Consider the following 22,422-nt stretch of genomic DNA (forward strand, 5'->3'; position numbering starts at 1 on the left):
CATTTGTATAAATAAATAATTAAAATTAATTTGAAGACTATACATAATATAAAATAAAGGAAACAAAACTCAAAAGCATACTTTCTATACATAAAAATCATAATGAAGAAAGGTAAAAAATATGATTTTTAAAAATCCATATCAGGGATGGGAAGCATTTTTAAAACTCAAGGCTACAGTACCTTGGAAACAATGCAAAGATTCATAAATAAAAGCAAAAAATAAATAAATTTAGAGGAAAACAAATCACACATTGGATTGTTTAAAATCAAGAATGGGAAAAACATTATATTAAATAATTACTATGACATGTATTTATTAAGACTTTTCATTCCATCTAAAGTAGAGCATGACAAAAAGAAATTCTCTGGATATATGTCAAGATCCTACACCTTTGATTTTTTGTATATCTCTTTAAACTTATTAAATGGAAAAAAGTTTAAAAAATTACTAGAATTTCTTATAAAAAGTTAATGCTCACTTAAAATTTAGCAGCATTAACACCCTTGGTATATTCTTGTTTTGACATGTTCTATCGGTAGAATAATTATGTCTCTCTGCTCTAAAAAGTATGTAAGCTCACAATTTATAAAACTAAGTAAAATATCTACCCCAGTTAAGTAAAATCTGTGTTTTGTGATATTTTGGAAAATTGGTTACAGGTATTATTAAGCGCATGTTGTGTTTTTCCTAATTATAGATCAAAAGAATCACGCAATAGAACAGATGAAATTAAACAGAGCTAGATCTAGTCTATAAAGTTAGCTATTTCTCATCCCTGCTCTATGTTATATCCAGAAGAATATTAAGCAGCCCACAACACACTATAACCCTCAGACACAGCAATTAAAACTTGAAGGATCCAAATGTGACCATCCTCTTTCCCTTCCTGACTACTCTCTAATAGAGATGTCATTGAAGCTGCTAAAACAGAATGGAAGATGAGAAGCAAGCACCACTCAATTAGTGAAAATAAACCGTAATATAGTTTTTCTTAAGGAAAATTGAGATAAGCTATTCTGACAATGTAGAAATGGTAGTATTTTCAAGTATGTTTCTATTAAAGGTTCACAATACTTACTCAGGTGGAATAAAATGTATCTTTTCTTTACGATAGTCCAAGAAAGTTAAAACAGTTTTAAACTTCATAAGCCAACTTCTAGTTCTCATGTAAGTTGAAACATCATAAATACTCATGAATCTAACAGAGAAAAATGTACATATGTGTTATAATAAAAAGCAAGTGATATACTTTGGGTTAATATAAAAGGGGAAGGTGTACTAAGCATACATTTAATATGGACCACCAAATAAGCTCAGTTGCATGCCTCTGCATCCATCTACCTATCCATCCATGGTCATGGTACAGGAGTAGTTTTAGCATGAGACCCCTGCTGCCTCTGTTCCTGACCAGAGGTTGAACGTAAGTAAAGCTTCTCTAGACCATTTCTTTGGAGTTTGGAATCAAGCTTTCCTTTGTCATGTTGGTCTGGCCCAACCCTCTCCAAGGCCCTGAGGGCTCTAACTTTCCTAAACTTTATTCCAGTGACTGGTAACGATCTTCCAAATAGATTACCTGGCTGCTGAAATGTTATCTATCACCTAGCCAGGATCTCCTATTATTATTGCCCCACAGCTTTGTGTTAGATCATCTATTATCTAATATTTGCCAGGACTGTAACCAGATATTGTTATATCTCTAAGATACTGAGCTTTTCCCACCAGACTTAATTGCATTTGTCAGCACCAGCAGTTGGGTCAATTCTTCCAGAGCCCGCTCCACCCCAGGGAGCAGTCTAATGGCAGCCTCCAGGCTTCTGAACCTCCTCTGTCTGGTAATTTAAAGTGAAGATAATATAAAGGCAAAATAATTATAATAGTAATTCAAGTTATATAAGTTCCCTTTCATGGATTCCCTGGTGTCTTATCTAATTACATGATAGTCCAATCTTTCTCAGACTCCCCTAATGTCACCAAGGTTATAAAACTTCAGGGAAAAAAAAAAATAAACAAAATAAAAAGTAGATGGATAGATGGATGGAAGGACAGACAGATGAACAGACAGAAGATGGACAGATATAGATACGTGAAATACTAGATTGATCAATCTGGACATTTAATTCTCATTTTATTCATTCTTCATCATATAGCCATTCAATTTTGGAATATCAATTAAAGAAGTGTTATACTTACTTTCCTTGGGTGGAGTAATAGCATTTTGCCGCACCAATTAATATCCGGGCTGCCTCTATTTCAAGAATTCCATTGTTACGCTGTTTTTCAAAGCTACTCTAAACATACATTAAATGAAGAAAACAAAAGATTAAGACATAAATGGAATGTATTCTTCTTAACCGTTACATAGCCCTCACTATTATTACTGAACTCAATATATCAAAATATGCTATTACAAAAAATTATATAGTAGGAAATAAATTTCATTCAATGCAAATGTTTACAGAATACTCATTTTTATAAAGTACAGTCCTGAATGTTACAAGAGATAAAAAGGGTCTTAGCTTTCTAGAGACTCAAAATGTATACCACTCAGCCAGGCATGGTGGCTCACTTTGGGAGGTCGAGGCAGGGGGATCACTTGAGTCCAGGAGTTCAAGACCAGTCTGGGCAACATGGTGAAACCCCCCATCTCTACTAAAAATACAAAATTAGCCAGGCATGGTGGCGCATGCCTGTAATCCCACCTACTCAGGAGGCTACGGCAGGAGAATCACTTGAACCCAGGAGGCAGAGGTTGCGGTGAGCCGAGATCACGCCATTGCACTCCAGCCTGGGCAACAGAGTGACACTCCATTTCAAAAAAAAAAAATATATATATATATACACACACACACACACACACATATATACACAACTCAAAGAGTTTACTTCAGTAATATAAATAGCATCAGTAGCATCATCTTTTTATAGCAGAATAGAGCGTGCAAAATATTAATTCTAAGTGTAACTAATCATTTCAGTCCCACATGGAACCATCAAAAGAAAAATATAGGCTGTATTATTGTGTCAATCCTCCCCCTAAAATAGCAGAAAAATTATAGCTTCTACATGACACTGGCATTACATTCAGAGGTTAGCATTACCTCCTGGAACTGATGCCTACATTTCCTCACATACTGACCATATACTTCGCCTATCCATTGTTTAGAAACGTTGGCTCCAAGCGCTACTGCATTTAACATATTTTCTCAAGTCTTAAAATTCAAGGGATGATAGTCATTTCAGGAAAGGAGAGAATTCGCGCCATTTATATCTCAAGACAATTCTCATTCACTCATTAGCTCCTTTTCCAGAAGATAGAAAAATGAACCACCAGTAACAGCTTTGATAAAGGATATGCAAATTCTGAAGCTGCCTTCCAAAGGGTATGCGGCAATGGCCAGGCGCTCTCTACTCTGAGGGTTACCAGAGCACTTAGCGGATTTCTCCAAATTGCAAGCCTCCGTGATGGCCCTGGTAGGATGTCCACTGTGAGAAAAGTATGTCCCAGAAGCTCAGTCCTGAGGCCTACCTCTAGTATTTACACTTGTAGTGTTTCCAGGCATGCCCATCAAGAAGTAGGCCTGGATCAAGAAAATTATGATTTACTAATATGATGGATTGTTTATTTATTCATTCATCCTTTGAACAAATGTTTATTAAATGCCTACTCTGTTCCAAGCCCCGTTTTAGGGCAATGAAGGTATAATCCAAGGCTTTAAGGGGTTTACAATCCAGTGGGGCAGGGGAAAAGTTAGATGTATATATGATAAAGCAAGAAATTAAGGGGATAACATTCAGCACAGGGTGTTAATCAAACTTGATGTGGAGATGGGATCAGAGAGAGTTTCTTGGAGGAGATGATACCTCAATTGAGTTTTAAGGAGAAGTACAATTATCCAGATGATGAACGGTGGGGCGAGCAGAGTGAAGAAAGAGGTGGGCACAGGGTGGCATCTCTGGTGCACGTACAGAGGTGAAAAACAGTATGCTGCGTGCGGTAAAAGACAAGTTGTGGGGCACAGCATCAGTCAGAGAAACAGTCAGAGGCCAGATTTTAAAATATCTTGTATATTGCACTTTGACTTAATTTCATAGGTAAACTTTTCTTGGAATGTGATATACTCATTCTGTGAGATACTCCTTCAATCCCAATGCCTGAAAAACTATGCAGGGCAGGGGAAAGGGTAAGGAAATGTTGCACTCAATAGTCCCTCTTGGAGAAGCTCAATGTATATTAGCATATTAAAAATTCTGAGAAGTTCTACAAGAAGTTCTAAAAGAAACCAATTTAACTTTATTTAAGCCACCATTTCCCAAAGTAATTTGAGCATGGAAACTTCATTTTTCATGCTGTTTCTATTAACATCCCATGGAATAAGTGTTCTTTGGAACTCACAATGGAAAATGTAGGCACTGAGGAGTCATTTAGGGTTTTAAGCAGGAAGGAGGTATAGTCACATGTCTTTTAGTAAGTCACTGTAACTTGAGAATGGAAATATTGGAGGCAAGTGGACCAGTTGAAGGTTACCGTCTGGACAAGAGATTATGATAGCCTAAATTAACATTCATGAGGACAGAAAGGGGTGTATTTGACAAATATTTAGAAGGTAAGATTGATAGAGCTTGGAGAAGGGTAAAGGAAGAGGACTGACTCCAGCTACCAATGGTCTAATTCACTAACACTTGGAATATAACAGTAGGCTTGGGATGAGTTCAATATGGATTTGAGGTAGAGTGAAAGGAGAAGCTGTCTAGCCACCACTGGATTCATGAGTCTAAAGAGTTGGTGTTGAAAGGTGTGGAAGGAAGATTATAGATTTGTAGAGCATCTATGCATAGTGTTAAAATCATGAGCCTAGCTGGGAATAAAGAAGGAGAGACTATAAAGCAAGAACAATGGACAGAGTTAATTGTCCTGAGGTGCACCAACATTAAAGGGTTAAAAAGAGTTCATAGAGGAGACTGAAAAGGAAAGGGGTAACAAACACAGGAAGAACGCCAGAGTAGAAGGTACTGTTAGGAAAGCTATTCAAAAATAGCATGAAGCAAGTCCTTCCATGGGACTGTTGGTTTTAAAAAGTAAATGTGGTAGGTCATTATAACAATGACTGCAGTGTGTCATGCCTCCCTGTGTCCATGCCCACTTTGCAACTGGCATCACTGTTTCCCCATTAAGAGGTGTAATCTACTTTTCTACTCATTGACTCTGGGCGGGCTTTGTGATTTGCTTTAACTAATAAAACGGGGGTAAAAATGACATTGTTCAGGCTCCAGAGCCTGGAACTTAAGAGGCTTTGTGGCTTTCCCTCTCACCCTGTTGAAACCCAGAGACCATGCTGTGAAGAAGCCCAGTCCAGCCAACTATAGAGAATAGGCCATAGAGGGGAGAAACAAAGCACCTTGGGAGACAATTAGCATCAGCTGCCAAACCCTCCGACCATAGCCGATCTAGGAAATGACCACAGGCATATGAGTGATCCAAAATGAGACCAAGAGTAGAATCACCCGGATTGCCAACACACAGAACCTTGAGAAATAATAAATCATTGTTTTAAGCCACCAAGTTCAGGGTTGGTTGGTTAAACAGCAGAAGCTGACTAAAACAGGAAAAATCAGTATCAAGTGTGGAGAACCTCCAGAAATTAAAACACACTGCGTTAGCTTTGGAAATGGGTGGTGGGCAGAGGTAGGGGGGCAGTGAGAAGACTGTTAGTGGAAGCTGGAAAAGCAGTGGGGAAACTACAGCAGGAGACTGGAGGGAGGCAGCCATGCTACCAAAAGGCAGTACCACTGACCAGGCTGTCACCTGAGGCAACGTGGAAGACAGAAAATGTACCTCATGAATCTGCTAAGAAGATTTCTAGATTTCTAATATTCCAGGAATATTAAAAGTACTGCCTTTTTTAGCTTCATATAACAAGATAGAGAAAGACAGAAACTGGGATAAAACAAAGAGAAATAGTTCAGTCTTAAAGCAGAACTTAGAGAAAATATAGAAGCCATGATTTGCCAAGTTGGAAACTAAACGTGTTTCTCATCTGTGGTTTCTCCAGCTGGCAAAGATCTAAAAGTAAAGACCAAAACATGCCAAATTGTAAGAGCATCACTGCTGAGAAGAAACTGCGTCAACTAACGGGCAAAATAACTGGCTAACATCATAATGACAGGATCAAATTCACATATAACAATATTAACCTTAAAAGTAAGTGGGCTAAATGTCCCAATTAAAAGACACAGAATGGCAAATTGGATAAAGAGTCACAAGACCCAATGGTGTGCTATATTCAGGAGACCCATCTCATGTGCAGAGACACACATACACTCAAAATAAAGGGATGGAGGAAGATCTACCAAGCAAATGGAAAGCAAAAAAAAAAAAAAAAAAGAAAGAAAAGAAAAAGCAGGGGTTGCAATACTAGTTCCTGATAAAACAGACTTTAAACCAACAAAGATCAAAAGAGACAAAGAAGGCCATTACATAATGGTAAAGGGATCAATTCAACAAGAAGAGCTAACTATCCTAAATATATATGCACCCAATACAGGAGCACCAGATTCATAAAGCAAGTCCTCGGAGACCTACAAAGAGACTTAGAATCCCACACAATAATAATGGGAGACTTTAACACTCCACTGTCAATATTAGACAGATCAACAAGACAGATGGTTAACAAGGATATCCAGGACTTGAACTCAGTTCTGTACCAAGCGGATCTAATAGACATCTACAGAACTCTCCACCCCAAATCAACAGAATATACATTCTTCATAGCACCACATCACACTTATTCCAAAATTGACCACACAGTTGAAAGTAAAGCACTCCTCAGCAAATGTAAAAGAACAGAAATCACAACAAACTGTCTCTCAGACCACAGTACAATCAAATTAGAACTCAGGATTAAGAAACTCACTCAAAACTGCACAACTACATAGAAACTGAATAACCAGCTCCTGAATGTCTACTGGGTAAATTTTTAAAATGAAAGCAGAAATAAATATGTTCTTTGAAACCAATGAGAACAAAGACACAACATACCAGAACCTCTGGGACACATTTAAAGCAGTGTGTAGAGGAAAATTTATAGCACTAAATGCCCACAAGAGAAAGCAGGAAAGATCTAAAATCAACACCCTAACATCACGATTAAAAGAAATAGAGAAACAAGAGCAAACACATTCAAAAGCTAGCAGAAAGCAAGAAATAACTAAGGTCAGAGCAGAACTGAAGGAGATAGAGACACAAAAAACCTTCAAAAAATCAATGAATCCAAGAGATGGTTTTTTTAAAAGATCAACAAAATCGATAGACCGCTAGCAAGACTAATAAAGAAGAAAAAAGAGAAGAATCAAATAGTCACAAAAAAAGTGATAAAGGTGATATCAGCACCGATCCCACAGAAATACAAACTACCATCAGAGAATACTATAAACACCCCTACGCAAATAAACTAGAAAATTTAGAAGAAATGGATAAATTCCTGGACACCTACACCCTCCCAAGACTAAACCAAAAAGAAGTTGAATTGCTGAATAGACCAATAACAGGATCTGACATTCAGGCAATAATTAATAGCCTACCAACCAAAAAAAGTCCAACACCAGATTCATAGTCGAATTCTACCAGAGGTACAAAGAGCAGCTGGTAACATTCCTTCTGAAACTATTCCAATCAATGGAAAAAGAGAGAATCCTCCCTAATTCATTTTATGAGGCCAGCATCATCCTGATACCAACCTGGCAGAGACACAAGAAAAAAAGAGAATTTTAGACCAATATCCCTGATGAACATCGAAGCAAAAATCCTCAATAAAATACTGGCAAACTGAATCCAGCAGCACATCAAAAAGTTTATCCACCAAGATCAAAGTGGCTTCATCCCTGGAAAGCAAGCCTGGTTCAACATACGCAAATCAATAAATGTAATCCACCACATAAACAGAACCAAAGACAAAAACCACATGATTATCTCAATAGATGCAGAAAAGACCCTCAACAAAATTCAACAGCCCTACATGCTAAAAACTCTCAAAAAATGAGGTATTGATGGAATGTATCTCAAAATAATAAAAGCTATTCATGACAAACCCACAGCCAGTATCATACTCAATGGGAAAAACTGGAAGCATTCCCTTTGAAAACTGGCACAAGACAGGGATCCCCTCTCTCACCACTCCTATTCAACATAGTGTTGGAAGTTCTGGCCAGGGCAATCAGGCAAGAGAAAGAAATAAAGGGTATTTGATTAGGAAAAGAGGAAGTCAAATTGTCCCTGTTTGCAGATAACATGATTGCATAGTTAGAAAACCCCATTGTCTCAGCCCAAAATCTCCTTAAGCTGATAAGCAACTTCAGCAAAGTCTCAGGATACAAAATCAATGTGCAAAAATCACAAGCATTCCTATACACCAATAACAGAGAAACAGAGAGCCAAATCATGAGTGAACTCTCATTTACAATTGCTACCAAGAGAATAAAATACCTAGGAATCCAATTTACAAGCGATGTGAAGGACCTCTTCAAGGAGAACTACAAACCACTGCTCAACGAAATAAAAGAAGACACAAACAAATGGAAGAACATTCCATGCTCATGGATAGGAAGAATAAATATCGTGAAAATTGCCATACTACCCAAGGTAATTTATAGATTCAATGCCATCCCCATCAAGGTACCAATGACTTTCTTCACAGAATTGGAAAAAACTACTTTAAAGTTCATATGGAACCAAAAAAGAGCCCACATTGCCAAGACAATCCTAAGCAAAATGAACAAAGCTGGAAGCATCACACTACCTAACTTCAAACTATACTACAAGGCTACAGTAACCAAAACAGCATGGTACTGGTACCAAAACAGAGGAATAGGCCAATGGAACAGAACAGAACCCTCAGAAATAACACCACACATCTACAACCATCTGATCTTTGACAAACCTGACAAAAACAAGAAATAGGGAAAGGATTCCCTATTTAATAAATGGTGCTGGGGAAACTGGCTAGCCCTATGTAGAAAGCTGAAACTGGATCCCTTCCTTACACCTTGTACAAAAATTCATTCAAGATGGATTAAAGACTTAAATATTAGACCTAAAAACTATAAAAACCCCAGAAGGAAACCTAGGCAAACCATTCAGGGCATAGGCATGGGCAAGGACTTCATGACCAAAACACCAAAAGCAATGGCAACAAAAGCCAAAATAGACAAATGGGATCTAATTAAACTAAAGAGCTTCTGTATGGCAAAAGAAACTACCATCAGAGTGAACAGGCAACCTACAGAATGGGAGAAAATTTTTGCAATCTACCCATTTGACAAAGGGCTAATATCTAGAATCTACAAAGAACTTAAACAAATTTACAAGAAAAAAAATCAAAAAACCCCATCACAAAGTGGGCAAAGGATATGAACAGACACTTCTCTAAAGAAGACATTTATGCAGCCAACAGACACATGAAAAAATGCTCATCATCACTGCTCATCAGAGAAATGCAAATCAAAACCACAATGAGATACCATCTCCCACCACTTAGAATGATGATCATTAAAAAGTCAGGAAACAACAGGTACTGGAGAGGATGTGGAGAATTAGGAATGCTCTTACACTGTTGGTGGGACTGTAAACTAGTTCAACCATTGTTGAAGACAGTGTGGCAATTCCTCGAGGATCTAGAACCAGAAATACCATTTGATCCAGCAATCCCATTACTGGGTATATACCCAAAGCATTATAACTCATGCTACTATAAAGACACATGCACGCTATGTTTATTGTGGCACTATTCAGCATAGCAAAGACTTGGAACCAACCCAAATGTCCATCAATGATAGACTGGATTAAGGAAATGTGGCACATATACACCATGGAATACTATGCAGCCATAAGAAATGATGAGTTCATGTCCTTTGTATGGACATAGATGAAGCTGGAAACCATCATTTTCAACAAACTATCACAAGGACAAAAAACCAAACACCGCATATTCTCACTCATAGGTGAGAATTGAACAATGAGAACACTTGGACACAGGGCGGGGAACATCACACACCAGGGCCTGTCGTGGGGTGAGGAGATAGAGGAGGGATAGCATTAGGAGAAATACCTAATGTAAATGACGAGTTAATGGGTGCAGCAAACCAACATGGCACATGTATACGTATGTAACAAACCTGCACATTTGTGCACATGTACCCTAGAACTTAAAGTATAATTTAAAAAAAAAAAAAAAAAAAGGACCAAATCCAGGGTGCTGCCAGTAAAATATGGCCTCAGCTTCCAAATCAAATCAAGGCTGTGGCTGAAGGCCCTTTGTTAAGACCACCCAAAGATTCAAGGTTGAACTTCGTCTACCTTCTCAACAAGACTAAAGGCCACCTCAGACTCATATCTGTATTGTCTGACACAGTCAACAGTCTACCTGATAAGAAATTGTGAAGTGGGGTGGACTAAACCAGAGTCATTGAAAACAAACAGTTTTTACGGTAATTGTGCTAGATTGGACAAAAAGGGACAGAGACAGTTCTAAGAGAATATAAACCTCTCAGTTTCCTACAGGCAGAAATCAAACTGAGAAAGTCACTTGGCTACAAGCATGGATTATTTCCTACGGAAATAGAAAGAATGAGGAGAATTGGTACGTGTGCACAGATGGATTTCAGAATTGCCATGGACCAATAATTTCTCAAGCCATCCCATTCTTCCCCGTCTTAAACAGTGGTATCTGTTGATCATCACTGAATACTGGGTGTCTGGGGGGCAGATAACTTGTCTTTTTAGTTCACAGGTCTCTAGATCAAGAGGAGTCACACTTCAGGAGAGGCAACCAAGGAGCCTCTCACCTGGATTGCAGATCATGAGATACTGGACTTTGAGTCTGATGGCAAATAGGATGTAGCTTTTTGGATTCTTAGAAAAGGGTGAGTCTGTTTTACATGTAGGAGGGGTAGAAATATTGTGGCCAGTGGGCAAACTGTGGAACAGGAAATATGGCCACAAATTCTGTGTATGTCTTACTATTAAGAGGTTGAGTCTATTGCCCCACCCCTTGACTTGAGGCAGCCTCATCCACAAGTCTGGAAGTTAGGTACTGGCCCTTTTGCCTCAGTTTTCCTCTAGGTGGCTTCTCATTCTTCAGAGGCTAGGTCATCTTCTTTGCATGGCAGTCTCAGGGTGGCATTCAGTGTGGAAAAAAGGTAGAAGCTACAAATCCTCTCAATGCCTAGGCTCCAGAATGTTCACAAAGCCACTTTTGCCATATTTTATGCTCAAAACAAATCACAAGAACAGCCCAAATTCAAGGGGTAGGATAAAGATACCACTTTTTAACAGGAGGCTCTGCAAAGAATTTGTGGCCATATGGAACTTTCTACTGTGGATGAGAGCCTTTCAAACTCTGAGAATATGTTAAACTAAGTATAGAAATGTTTAAAAGAATGAAAATAATTTCTTAAGAAGAAATATGTTCTTCAAGCTGGGAGTGGTGGCTCACACCTGTAATCCCAGTTCTTTGGGAGGCTGAGGTGGGCAGATCACTTGAGGCCGGGAGTTTGAGACCAACCTGGCCAACGTGCCAAAATCCCATCTCTACTAAAAATACAAAAATTAGCTGGGCATGGTGGCACGCACTTGTAATTCCAGGTACTAGGGAGGCTGAGGCCCAAGAATCTCTTGAACCCAGGAGGCGGAGGTTTCAGTGAGTCAAGATCATGCTACTGTACTCCAGTCTGGATGACAGAGCCAGACTCTGTCTCTAAATAAATAAATAAATAAATAAGAAGAAATATATTCTTCAACAGAAAAAAAATGAAAGCAAAAAGAAGGAATTTATATATTAGTAGAGATTTGAAGGACATATCAGTTCACTGCAATGTGTGGACTTTACTGGAATTCAATTTGAAAATATAAACTGTAAAAATAAGTATTTGTCACATTTTTGAGACAATTGGAAATCTTACCACTGACTCGATATTTGATGTTATTAAGGAATTATTATTCATGTTTAAGTATAATGTTAGTATTTTATGTTTTTAAAAATACTTTAAAATTTAAAGATATATACTGAATATTTACAGATGAAATGATATGCCATGTATGATTTGTTTCAAACTAATACATAAGATGGGGGTTAGGATGCAGCAGGTATCGGTCACATGTGGATGGTTTTTAAGGTTGGATGATAGGTACATGAGGATTTATTACACTATTCTATCTACTTTTGCATATGTTAGGAATTCTTAATATTGACAATAAATTTTAAAAAGAAACTAAAAAGGAATTCCAGGCATAATTAGTATTTTATATACATTTTATATTGAATAAAATTTGTTCTATTTGATTATAACTCCAGTTTAAAATGTATAATTTGATAAGCTGGTGTAAACTTGATTTTACCAGGTAATCTTCCTGTATTTATATTAGAACATTTAAATATTAGTATTACAACATTACAAGAGAATTTTTGATTCATCAGATTTATTTTAGCTTCTTGTATCTCTAACAGCTATATTAGCACTTGAGAGAATTTTGTATAAATGGAACTCAGATATGTTACATTTATAAAAGCAATTTAAATATTTGAAAATGTTTAATTATCTGGTATGTAAATAGCACCAAACATTATTCTAAGGGCCCTCAAAAGTGACTGCTAAAATTTGCCAGACATAGAAACAGGATAACAAGGTTTGTGTCTTAAACTTAAAGCCTCAGGAAGAAGGAAATTTTTTATTTTTTGACTTTAACAAATCACACATTAATTTTAACAATCAACAGACTGTCAGAAGATGAAGAAAAGTTTTCAAGTCATCTGAAAATCATACGCCAGGATTAAAGACATTGCAAGACCAGAAATTTTAAAACATTATGTGAACAGCACCAACCATTTGTATTGTAGCTACATGCAATCTGGCTTCTTCTATTAAAGCTTCATCTGTTGTGGATTCCATCTTCATATCCTTATGTGAAACGTGGGAAGACTGAAACGTACCAGACGACATTTTAAAACATAAAGAGATAAAGTTAAAAATAAGTAAAAATGATTAGGAACTGGCAAGTGCTACTCTCAACAAAGATTCCAGTAATTCAAAGCAGAATTGCTAGAATGAAGAGCTGTGTATAACGTGGGTAATGTTTTTTCATGTAAGAAGTGTTGCCTTCAATTGTGCTAAAGGAAATATTCATTTGGGGAGATTTATATCCCAAATTCTTCTCTAAACTTATCTATATGCTTGACTGCTCTCTAAATCAGCCCGTGTTTTCTGCTTTTTATAACACTCCTACCAGGAGAGAATTCTCAGTATCTTAAGCCACTAAAAACATTGTCTTGGCAGAGGCCATTGATTGGTACTCAACCAGCCAGATCGTAAAAACATCCATTCTCCTGGTATTTGGCAAATAAAGCTGGATAACCAAGACCTTCTCTTTAGAGACAAAATTCAAACTCATTTCACCAAAATAGCAAAGCCAGTAACTCTCTCCCCTCAGTTTTCTGACGTTTAATTAGCAGAATCAGGTCTTTAACAATAGACTAAAGCAAGCGAGGCAGACCAAGGGAAGGAAAGGAAAACTACTTCTTGCCAGGTATCAACTCACAGGAATGTATTCGATCCTCGTTTTATCTTCTACTAAGGTCCAATTAACATTTGTCAAAATTTTTTCTCCTTTAGATAAACTTATTGTATTCTGTACTATCTCCTGTATGTGCTGAGTGGCATTTTGCAAGGCCATTTGTCTTGGGAGGGAAAGAACACACAAATCTGTGACAAAGACAAAAGCAAAGGCCTTAATAGAGTACAGTGATGACTGCAAGGGAAAGCAAAAAAGTGTTGCATGATTATGTAGTGAAATCTTGAGATCACCTGCAAACCAGAGTGGTTAGAGCAAGGACAATTTTTCATACAAAACTTTCCAGAAGATTACCGAACTATTTGTTTCTTTTTGGCTGTATAGCTCAACTTTATCTGACTCAACTGCTAAAAAATGTTTATTAGTTTCCCTGCTTTCCCTATAGCTAAAGACATGACTATTTCAACGCACCCAATCCATATTTCTCAAAGTGTAAAGGGTACAGGTGGAAGGGCTGCCTATTAAACTATGCAAATTCCTGGGTTCTACTCCATACCTACAGAATCAGATTGGCCTGAAGATTTACATTTTAACAAGTTCTCCAATTGTTTCTTATACTGTACATAATAACATTTAAAGCCCAGTGCAATAGAGATCCCTCAAATTTAACATCTCTGTTTTCTGGCCAGTGAATCAATATGTTCAAAATGTGTAGCATTTTGCATTTTCTTGAGGTTTCTATAAGGTTCACTTACCAAAGAGAAGAGTTTAATGAGTAAATGAGCTTAGTCTACTTACTCACAGTTCCATCTCAATAAAGCTGTTCTCTCCTTATATTGCATACGAAATGTCTCTTCAAGGGCTAAATGGCTTCGAAATATTTCAGTGTAACTTTATTTCACTCTCTGTGGGACACTGGGTACAATGGAGTGATTTGAAGTTTGGGGGATCCAGAAAGGTCTGCAGGGATAGCCCTCTCAAGCATCAGAATCAGTTCACTGTAACCCAGAGCACAGAGGCATCTGACTGCCTGCTGCCTTGGATTTAAAATTCCCAGGGCTAAGACCACACAAGGAGAAAATGTATTCGTTTGCCCAATTAGATACCAACCATATGATGGGGCAACAGCCACTTTCCAGTTACTCAGCAGAAGTATGAAGGCATGTGGGCTACTTGGTGGCACCAGTACATCTGAATGTACTCCCAGTGTTTAAGATAATCCTGGAAGAGTATGAGGAGGGATCGCTTAAAAGCATTAGACCAGATGGAAGGAGTTGGTTTGAGCCTCTGACTGATAAAACTCAAATCCGACAAGCAGCTGTTAAATGTGTACCACATGGTATTTCTAGAAAGAATGAACATTGAAAAGATAAAGTACTTGCTATATAATCTTTATTCCAGAGTGAGTTAAAAGAAATTCTGAAGCTTGGTTAATACAACCAAAAATTTATAGAGGGGGAAAAAAAGAAACAAGAGAAAAAAAGCATTGTCATGGTAGTAAAATCCCTCACTGTTCTCACTTTTGAATACAGAGTAGGAAGAATCACAAGAAAGGAAGCATGAGAGAAACCCACATATTTTGTCTTCAAAAAAGAGAGCCAACTGGGTCCGGATCCCTGGCAGCCAAAGGGATTTGGTGGGAAGGAAAGTGTGAGCAAGACTTCAGGCATCAAATTCACTTCACTCATGCTGCCTTGTGAGCTTTTGCCAATCCAAGCACAGCTTTTCACTATAAACAATAACCCGAGACCATGCACGGTGGCTCACACCTATAATTTCCACACTTTGGGATGCCAGGGCAGGAGAATCCCTTGAGCCCAGGAATTCAAGACCAACCAGGGCAATATAGTCAGACCCTGTTTCTACCAAAAAAGAAAAAAAAAAAATGAGTTGGGTGTGGTGGTGCAAACCAGTAGTCTCAGCTATTTGGGAGGCTGAGGCAAGAGGATCACTCGAGTCCAAGAGGTCCAGGCTGCAGCGAGCCATAATCACACCACTGCATTGCAGCCTGGGTGACAGAGTGAGACTCTGTTTTTTTTGTTTTGTTTTGTTTTGTTTTTTTGAGGTGGAGTTTTGCTCTATCACCAGGCTGGAGTGCAGTGGCACAGTCTCGGCTCACTGCAACCTCCACCTCCCAGGTTCAAGTGATTCTCCTGCCTCAGCCTCCCAAGTAGCTGGGACTACTGGCACGTGCCACCACGCCCAGCTAATTTTTGTATTTTTAGTATAGACGGGGTTTCACCATGTTGGCTAGGATGATCTCGATCTTTTGACCTCGTGATCTGCCTGCCTTGGCCTTCCTAAGTGCTGAGATTACAGGCGTGAGCCACCGCACCCGGCCCTGTATAATTTTTTTTAAATGAAGAAGAACAAACACAGCCTGTTGGGGTGGTGAGCACCTGTAGTCCCAGCTACTCTGGAGGCTGAACCCAGGAATTTGAGACCAGCCTGGGCAAGATAGTGAGCTGTCAAAAGAGAGAGAGAGAGACAGAGAGAGAGAAGGAAGGAAGGAAGGAAGGAAGGAAGGAGGGAAGGAAGGAAGGAAGGAAGGAGGGAGGGAGGGAGGGAAGGAAGGAAGGAAGGAAGGAAGGAAGGAAGGAAGGAAGGAAGGAAGGAAGGAAGGAAGGAAGGAGGGAGAAGGAAAGAAAGGAAGGAAGGAAAGGGAAGGGAGGAGAGGGGAAGGGAGGGGAAGGGAAGGGAGGGGAAAGGAGGGGAGGGAAGGGGAACAGAGGGGAGGGGAGGGGAAGGAAGGGGAAGAGAAGGGAGGGAAAGGGAGGGGAAGGAGGGGAGGGGAGGGGAGGGGAAGGGAGTGGAAGGGAGGGGAAGAGAGGGGAAGGGAGGGGAAGGGAGGGGAAGGAAGGGGAAGAGAAGGGGAGGGAAAGGGAGGGGAAGGAGGGGAGGGGAGGGGAGGGGAGGGGAAGGGAGGGGAAGGGAGGGGAAGGGAGGGGAAGGGAGGGGAAGGGAGGGGAAGAGAGGGGTCCATAACTGGGTAAAAAGGAGAGCTGCCTAAAATCTGCCCCATGTACTAGCCTCACTCAACCATTGGAGCCCTTTGCTTTGAGGTGGGCTGTCACAGGAAGTTCTGCAACAGTGTTTTGGGGCACAGTTCTAAGAATGTGCAGGACTTTCTGAAAACACCCAAGCAGAACAGTGTTGACTCTTATGAGTAGAACAGGATAAATAAATCAGGCTACTGCCATATTTAGAACAACTCTCCTTCAACATTATCCTTCCTTTGTCCTCATTGGTTCCATGCTCTACAAGAAACCTTTTGATTACCAATCTGGTTTATCACAAAAATTGGTATCAGAAGTGAATACTGTGATAATGGTCACAAAAATTTCACACATAGAAATTCATCCTCATTATAAACTAGTAAATCGACCTTCTGGTTTATTGATGAATCTGTGAGTGTGGTGCAGTCATGTCTTGTTTCATCATGCTTTACCTTATTGTGCTTTGCAGATATTGCAGTTTTTACAAATTGAAGGTCTGTGGCAACTGTGCATCTAGCAAGTCTATCAGCACCATTTTTCCAACAGTATGTCCTCGCTTCATGTCTCTGTATCTACATTTTGGTAATTCTCACAATATTTCAAACTTTTTCGTTATTATTATATCCATGATGGTGATATGTGATCAGTAATCTTTGATATTACTAATGTAATTGTGTTGGGGCACCACAAACCGCACCCACATAACACAACAATCAGTAAGTGTGTGTTCTGACTGCCCCTCAGACTGGCCATTTCTGCATCTCTCTCTCGCTCTCTCCTTGGACCTCACTATTCCCTGAGACACACAATATTGAAATTAGGCTAATTAATAACCCTACAATGGCTTCTAAGTGTTCAAGTGAAAGGAAGAGTCACATGTCTCTCACTTTAAATTAGAAACTAGAAATGATTAAATTTAGTGAGGAAAGCAGGTTGAAAGCCAAGATAAGCCAAGCACTAGGCCTTTTGCACTAGTCAGCCAAGTTGTGAGTGGAAAGAAAAATCTCTTGAAGGAAATTAAAAGTGCTACTCTGGTGAACACACAAATGATAAGAAGGCAAAACAGCCTTATTGCTGATATGGAGAAAGATTGAGTGGTCTGAATAGAAAATCAAACCAACACAACATTCCCTTTAGCCAAAATCTAATCTGGAGCAAGGCCCTAACTCTCTTCAGTTCTATGAAGGCTAAGAGGGGTGAGGAAGCTGCAGAAGAAAAGTTAGAAACTAGCAGAGGTTGGTTCATGAGGTTAAAGGAAAGAAGTCATCTCCATCACATAAAAGTGCAAAGTGAAGCAGCAAGGGCTGATGTAGAAGCTGCAGCAAGTTATCCAGAAGATCTAGCTAAGATCATTGATGAAGGTGATTTTCAATGTAGATTTCCATGTAGATTCAGCAGACTTTCAATGTAGATAAACAGCCTTATATTGGAAGAGGATGCCATGGATGACTTTCATTACTAAAAAGGAAAAGCCAATGCCTAGCTTCAAAGCTTCAAAGGACAGACTAACTCTTGTTAGGGGCTAATGCAGCTTGTGGTTTTAAGTTGAAGCCAATGCTTACTTACCATTCTGAAAATCCTAAGACTCTTAAGAATTAAGCTGAATGTATTCTGTCTGAGGTCTAAAAAAGAAAAAAACAAAGCCTGGATGACAGCACATCTCTTTACAGCATGGTTTATTAAATATGTTAAGCTCACTATTGATACCTACTGCTCAGGAAAGAAAGATTCCTTTCAAAATATTACTACTCACTGACAATACACTTAGTCAGGCAAGAGCTCTGATGGAGATGGACAGGGAGTTGAAGCAGCCCAAGTATCAAGGAGTCATTTTGACTTTCAAGCCTTATTATTTAATAAATACATTTTGTAAGGCTACAGCTGTCATAGGTAGTGATTCCTCTGATGGATGTGGGGAAAATCAATAATAAACCTCATGAAAAGAATTCACCATTCTAGGTGCCATTAAGAGCATTCATAATTCAACATTAATAGAAGTCAGGAAGAAGTTGATTTTAACCTTCACAGATGACTTTGAGGGGTTCAAGACTTCAGTGGAGAAAGTAACTGCAGATGTGATGGAAATAGCAAGGGAACTAGAATTAGAAGTAGAGGCCGGGCGCAGTGGCTCTTGCCTGTAATCCCAGCACTTTGGGAGGCCGAGGCGGGGGGATCACGAGGTCAGGAGATCCAGACCATCCTGGCTAACACGGTGAAACACCGTCTCTACTAAAAATACAAAAAATTATCTGGGCATGGTGGCGGGCGCCTGTAGTCCCAGCTACTCAGGAGGCTGAGGCAGAAGAAGGTGTGAACCTAGGAGGTGGAGCTTGCAGTGAGCCGAGATGGCGCCACTGCACTCCAGCCTGGGCGACAGAGCGAGACTCTGTCTCAAAAATAAATAAATAAATAAAAAGAGCCTGAACATGTGACTGAATTGCTGCAATCTCAGGATAAAATTTGCATAGATGAGGAGTTGCTTCTTATGGATGAGTAAACAAAGCGCTTTCTTGATATGGCGTCTACTCCTGGTGAAGATGCTGTGAACATTGTTGAAAGGACAGCAAAGGATTTAGAATATTTTATAAATTTAGTCGCTAAAGCAGTGGCAACAGGTTTTGAGAGGATTGACTCCAGTTTTGAAGGAAGCCCTACTCTATGTAAAATGCTATCAAACAGCACTGCATGCTACAGAGAAATCTTTCATGAAAGGAAGAGTCAGTTGATGTGCCAAACTTCTTTGTTGTCTTAAAGAAATTGCCACAGCCACCCAATCTTCAGCAACCACCACCCTGATCTAATCAGTCAGCAGCTATCAACCCTGCACCAGCAAAAAGATTGTGAATTGCTGAAGGCTCAGATGATTGTTAGCATTTTTTTAGCAAGAAAGCATTTTTTCATTAAGGTATGTAAATAGTTTTCTTAAACACTGTGCTTTTGCATTATAATTGACTGTATTACAATGTAAACACAACTTTTACATGCACTGGGAAACCATATAATTTGTATGACTTGCTTTATTGTGATATTTGTTGCATTATTTGTTTTGTCATATGGTCTGGAATTGAACCTGCAGTATCCCCAAGTTATGCCTGATAGGTAAATCTCCAGTAGTCTGATCAATTTTAAATACCCGGACAAAATCGGGTCTCTGTAGCAGCAAAGCTGAGGATCAGGCCATGGCATATTGAACTATACTAAGGCTCTGCTATAAGACTTTGCCTAATCTCACCCCAGTTTCCCCCTCTCCCCTTGACCCTACTGCCACCAAGTATCTTATGCTGGATTTCTCTACTGAATGTGTCTATTTGTTATTTTATTATATTTATGCATTTTATTGTAAATGGCCTGAGATTCCTTTTAGAAATAACCAACTGTGGCAGAGCCTGCTGTTATCTCCCAACATCCATTCTCTTCTTCTTCCTTCTGCCAATAGAATCTCTAAGTTTTGGCTGATCATATCGCCAGCAGGGAAAGATGGTATTTCCCAGCTTCCCTTGCCCATGTGTGTCCATGTGACTAAGTTCTGGCCAATGGAATGTGAGTGATAATGATATATACAGAGGGAGGCTGCTTACCCTCCATTGCCACACACCCCTCCCCCACCATTTCCCCCACCATTTCCCCTTTCTAGTTGGTTGGATTGTAGACATGGTGGTAGTGAGCAGGCTTCTACCCTGTGGACAAGAGTAGCACCCTAGGGCATGGAAGAGCAATCAAAGGAACTTGGATTTCTAAACAACCTTGTAGAGTAGAACCATCTCACACTTCCGGACTTTTTGGTGGAGGGAAAAAAACCCTTCTGTCTTGTTTAAGCCTCTGTTCATCTGGCTTTTGTTAAACTGGCTGAACCAATATCCCAAGCAATATGCATCTAAAGATATGAATAAATGAAAAATGAATAATTTCTAAACCAATTCCTTGAGCTTCATGAGAAACGTGCCCATGACACCCAACAATAACCTGTTTGTATTATTCTCCCCAGCTAATTCATGAATGAGACATATACTTTACCTAACTTCCTGGCTGACTGAGTCATCACGTATGAATTTATTCCCATTGTCAATAATGATACTACTTGCACATAGAGTATAAACTAAAAACAAAACACATAAATAGTTAGAACCAAAATATTAAATAAGTACTCCAACAGCAATCATTGTTCAATTAGCCACCAACAAAATTCTATCAATATCTTAATCCACATTTTAAAATCCTGTTTCTGACAAGTCAGTTAAGGCAAAAAAGCAGTTTTGTGGACATTGCCTGAACATACTACACTGGGGCAGACATTAATTTTCAATCTGAACGAGGAAAACAATAGACTGGAGATTCTATGCTAAGGACACTGAGGGAAGAGCTCTCCACAGTTGCCACTCCTGGCGGCAGTCATGCAAAGACAGCACAGTGGTAGCCATCCCAGGCATGGCTGTGGAAACTGCAGGGAGGAGAGAAAGCCCAGCAACCGCAGGCGGTGGTGACTGTGGGCAGCAGAGGGATATGTGCCTGCCACCAGCATTTACTACAGCTGTACCAGAGGTTCTGAAGGAGAAGGCAGGAGCTGTGGTGAGGCCTGGAGAGGTGCTGTGTGGAAGCAGAAAGATAACCAACATTTGTAGGCCATGACTTTGCCATTTCTTAGCCATGTGACCGGGGGCCAGTTAATTTAACCATCACTCTGAGCCACAGCATCCTTCACTGAAAAGAGGAGTTAATAGTAATTTCTCCTCCAGTGTCTCGCACACTTAACTAATAACAATCACCTGAAGTGCTTGTTAAACATACTGACTCCGCTGTGGGTTGTGATTGTGTAGGTCTAGGGTGGAAGCAATGGGACTCTTAACACCAGACAGAACTAAGAAACACTGTAAAATGATGCCCAGGTGCTAGTTAACTTCTCATTGACTTGGTTTTAGGCCAATTCCTTGCATAAAAGAGAATCGAAGGAGCTGTAATGTTGATTATTTTACTTTTCTTTTGGAGCATGGAAAGAACCAAAGTCTTTGCAAAACCACTGGTTATTTGGACTCAAAATTAATGCCCAGATCAGACCCGTGGATATAAAACCTCAGAAAAAAATGTGGTGAGGAATATGAATATGATACTCCATCAAAAATAGCACTTCCTGTTTGGAGTTAGGGCACCTGAGGTCTTTCCCTCTTCTGCTACATACAGAAGGCTACCCTTTGATTGGATTTCTCCACATGCAAGACGGAGACGTCAGTAGTTGCTCCCAAAAAGAAGGTATTAAATAAATACTGTATTCCTGGGGCCTTTGGGACAGCAGCAAAATAGTAAAGAAGAGAAGTTCTGGGATGGAAATTGGACAATAGCAACAAACTCTGTACATCTACCTCCAGATTCCTTGGTAGATGAGTCAGTGCTCTTGAGCTCATATCATTCAAGAGGATTTCCCCCTCCCAGAAACAGATTTGGGGTTTATCTTATTAGAAGGTAATGAGAGGCTGATCCTGGAGATTTCTAGCAGCTTCTGGAAACTTCTCTAGCTAGCTCACAGTGCTGTCACAAATGACAAAGTACACTGCCAGCAGTTGCACTGGGCTCTTTAATCTTGCCTGCACTGTCAGATGCAGCCACCACCAGACTCCCCAGAAATCCACCAGCTAACCCATGGGGAAAGGCTTTGAGAAAGAGTGGAAAGGAAATCAAGTTTTGTTTTGTGCTACAGATGATGGAGTCTTTGCCCAGAATTTTTCGAGAAATAAATTTTTTAAAATTAGCCCTAAAGACATAAATCTAACTAGACCCTTAATTTAAAAATGTATACAATATTTCTTATCTTGGTATACTTACCTAGCATTTCAGTTTTTGTTCTAAGAACTATAAGGATTAGAATGCTCTTGA

General features: G+C 39.4%; 1 protein-coding gene across 11 annotated transcripts in view; it reads right to left on the reverse strand.

Moving 5' to 3' along the window:
• Positions 1 to 22,422, reverse strand: part of LOC105484439 (solute carrier family 9 member C2 (putative)) — a 101,861-nt gene that overhangs the window by 34,081 nt on the left and 45,358 nt on the right. For all 11 annotated transcript variants that reach the window (XM_011746016.3, XM_011746015.3, XM_011746014.3 and 8 more), the window contains 5 exons: positions 20,572 to 20,653; positions 13,589 to 13,752; positions 12,877 to 12,972; positions 2,194 to 2,291; positions 1,082 to 1,201 (listed from right to left, as the gene is read on the reverse strand). In XM_011746016.3, the coding sequence (XP_011744318.1) occupies positions 1,082 to 1,201; positions 2,194 to 2,291; positions 12,877 to 12,972; positions 13,589 to 13,752; positions 20,572 to 20,653 (560 nt within the window). The remainder of the gene's footprint in view (positions 1 to 1,081; positions 1,202 to 2,193; positions 2,292 to 12,876; positions 12,973 to 13,588; positions 13,753 to 20,571; positions 20,654 to 22,422) is intronic.

Source organism: Macaca nemestrina, chromosome 1, assembly GCF_043159975.1.
Source record: "Macaca nemestrina isolate mMacNem1 chromosome 1, mMacNem.hap1, whole genome shotgun sequence".
NCBI classification, from domain to species: Eukaryota; Metazoa; Chordata; class Mammalia; order Primates; family Cercopithecidae; genus Macaca; species Macaca nemestrina.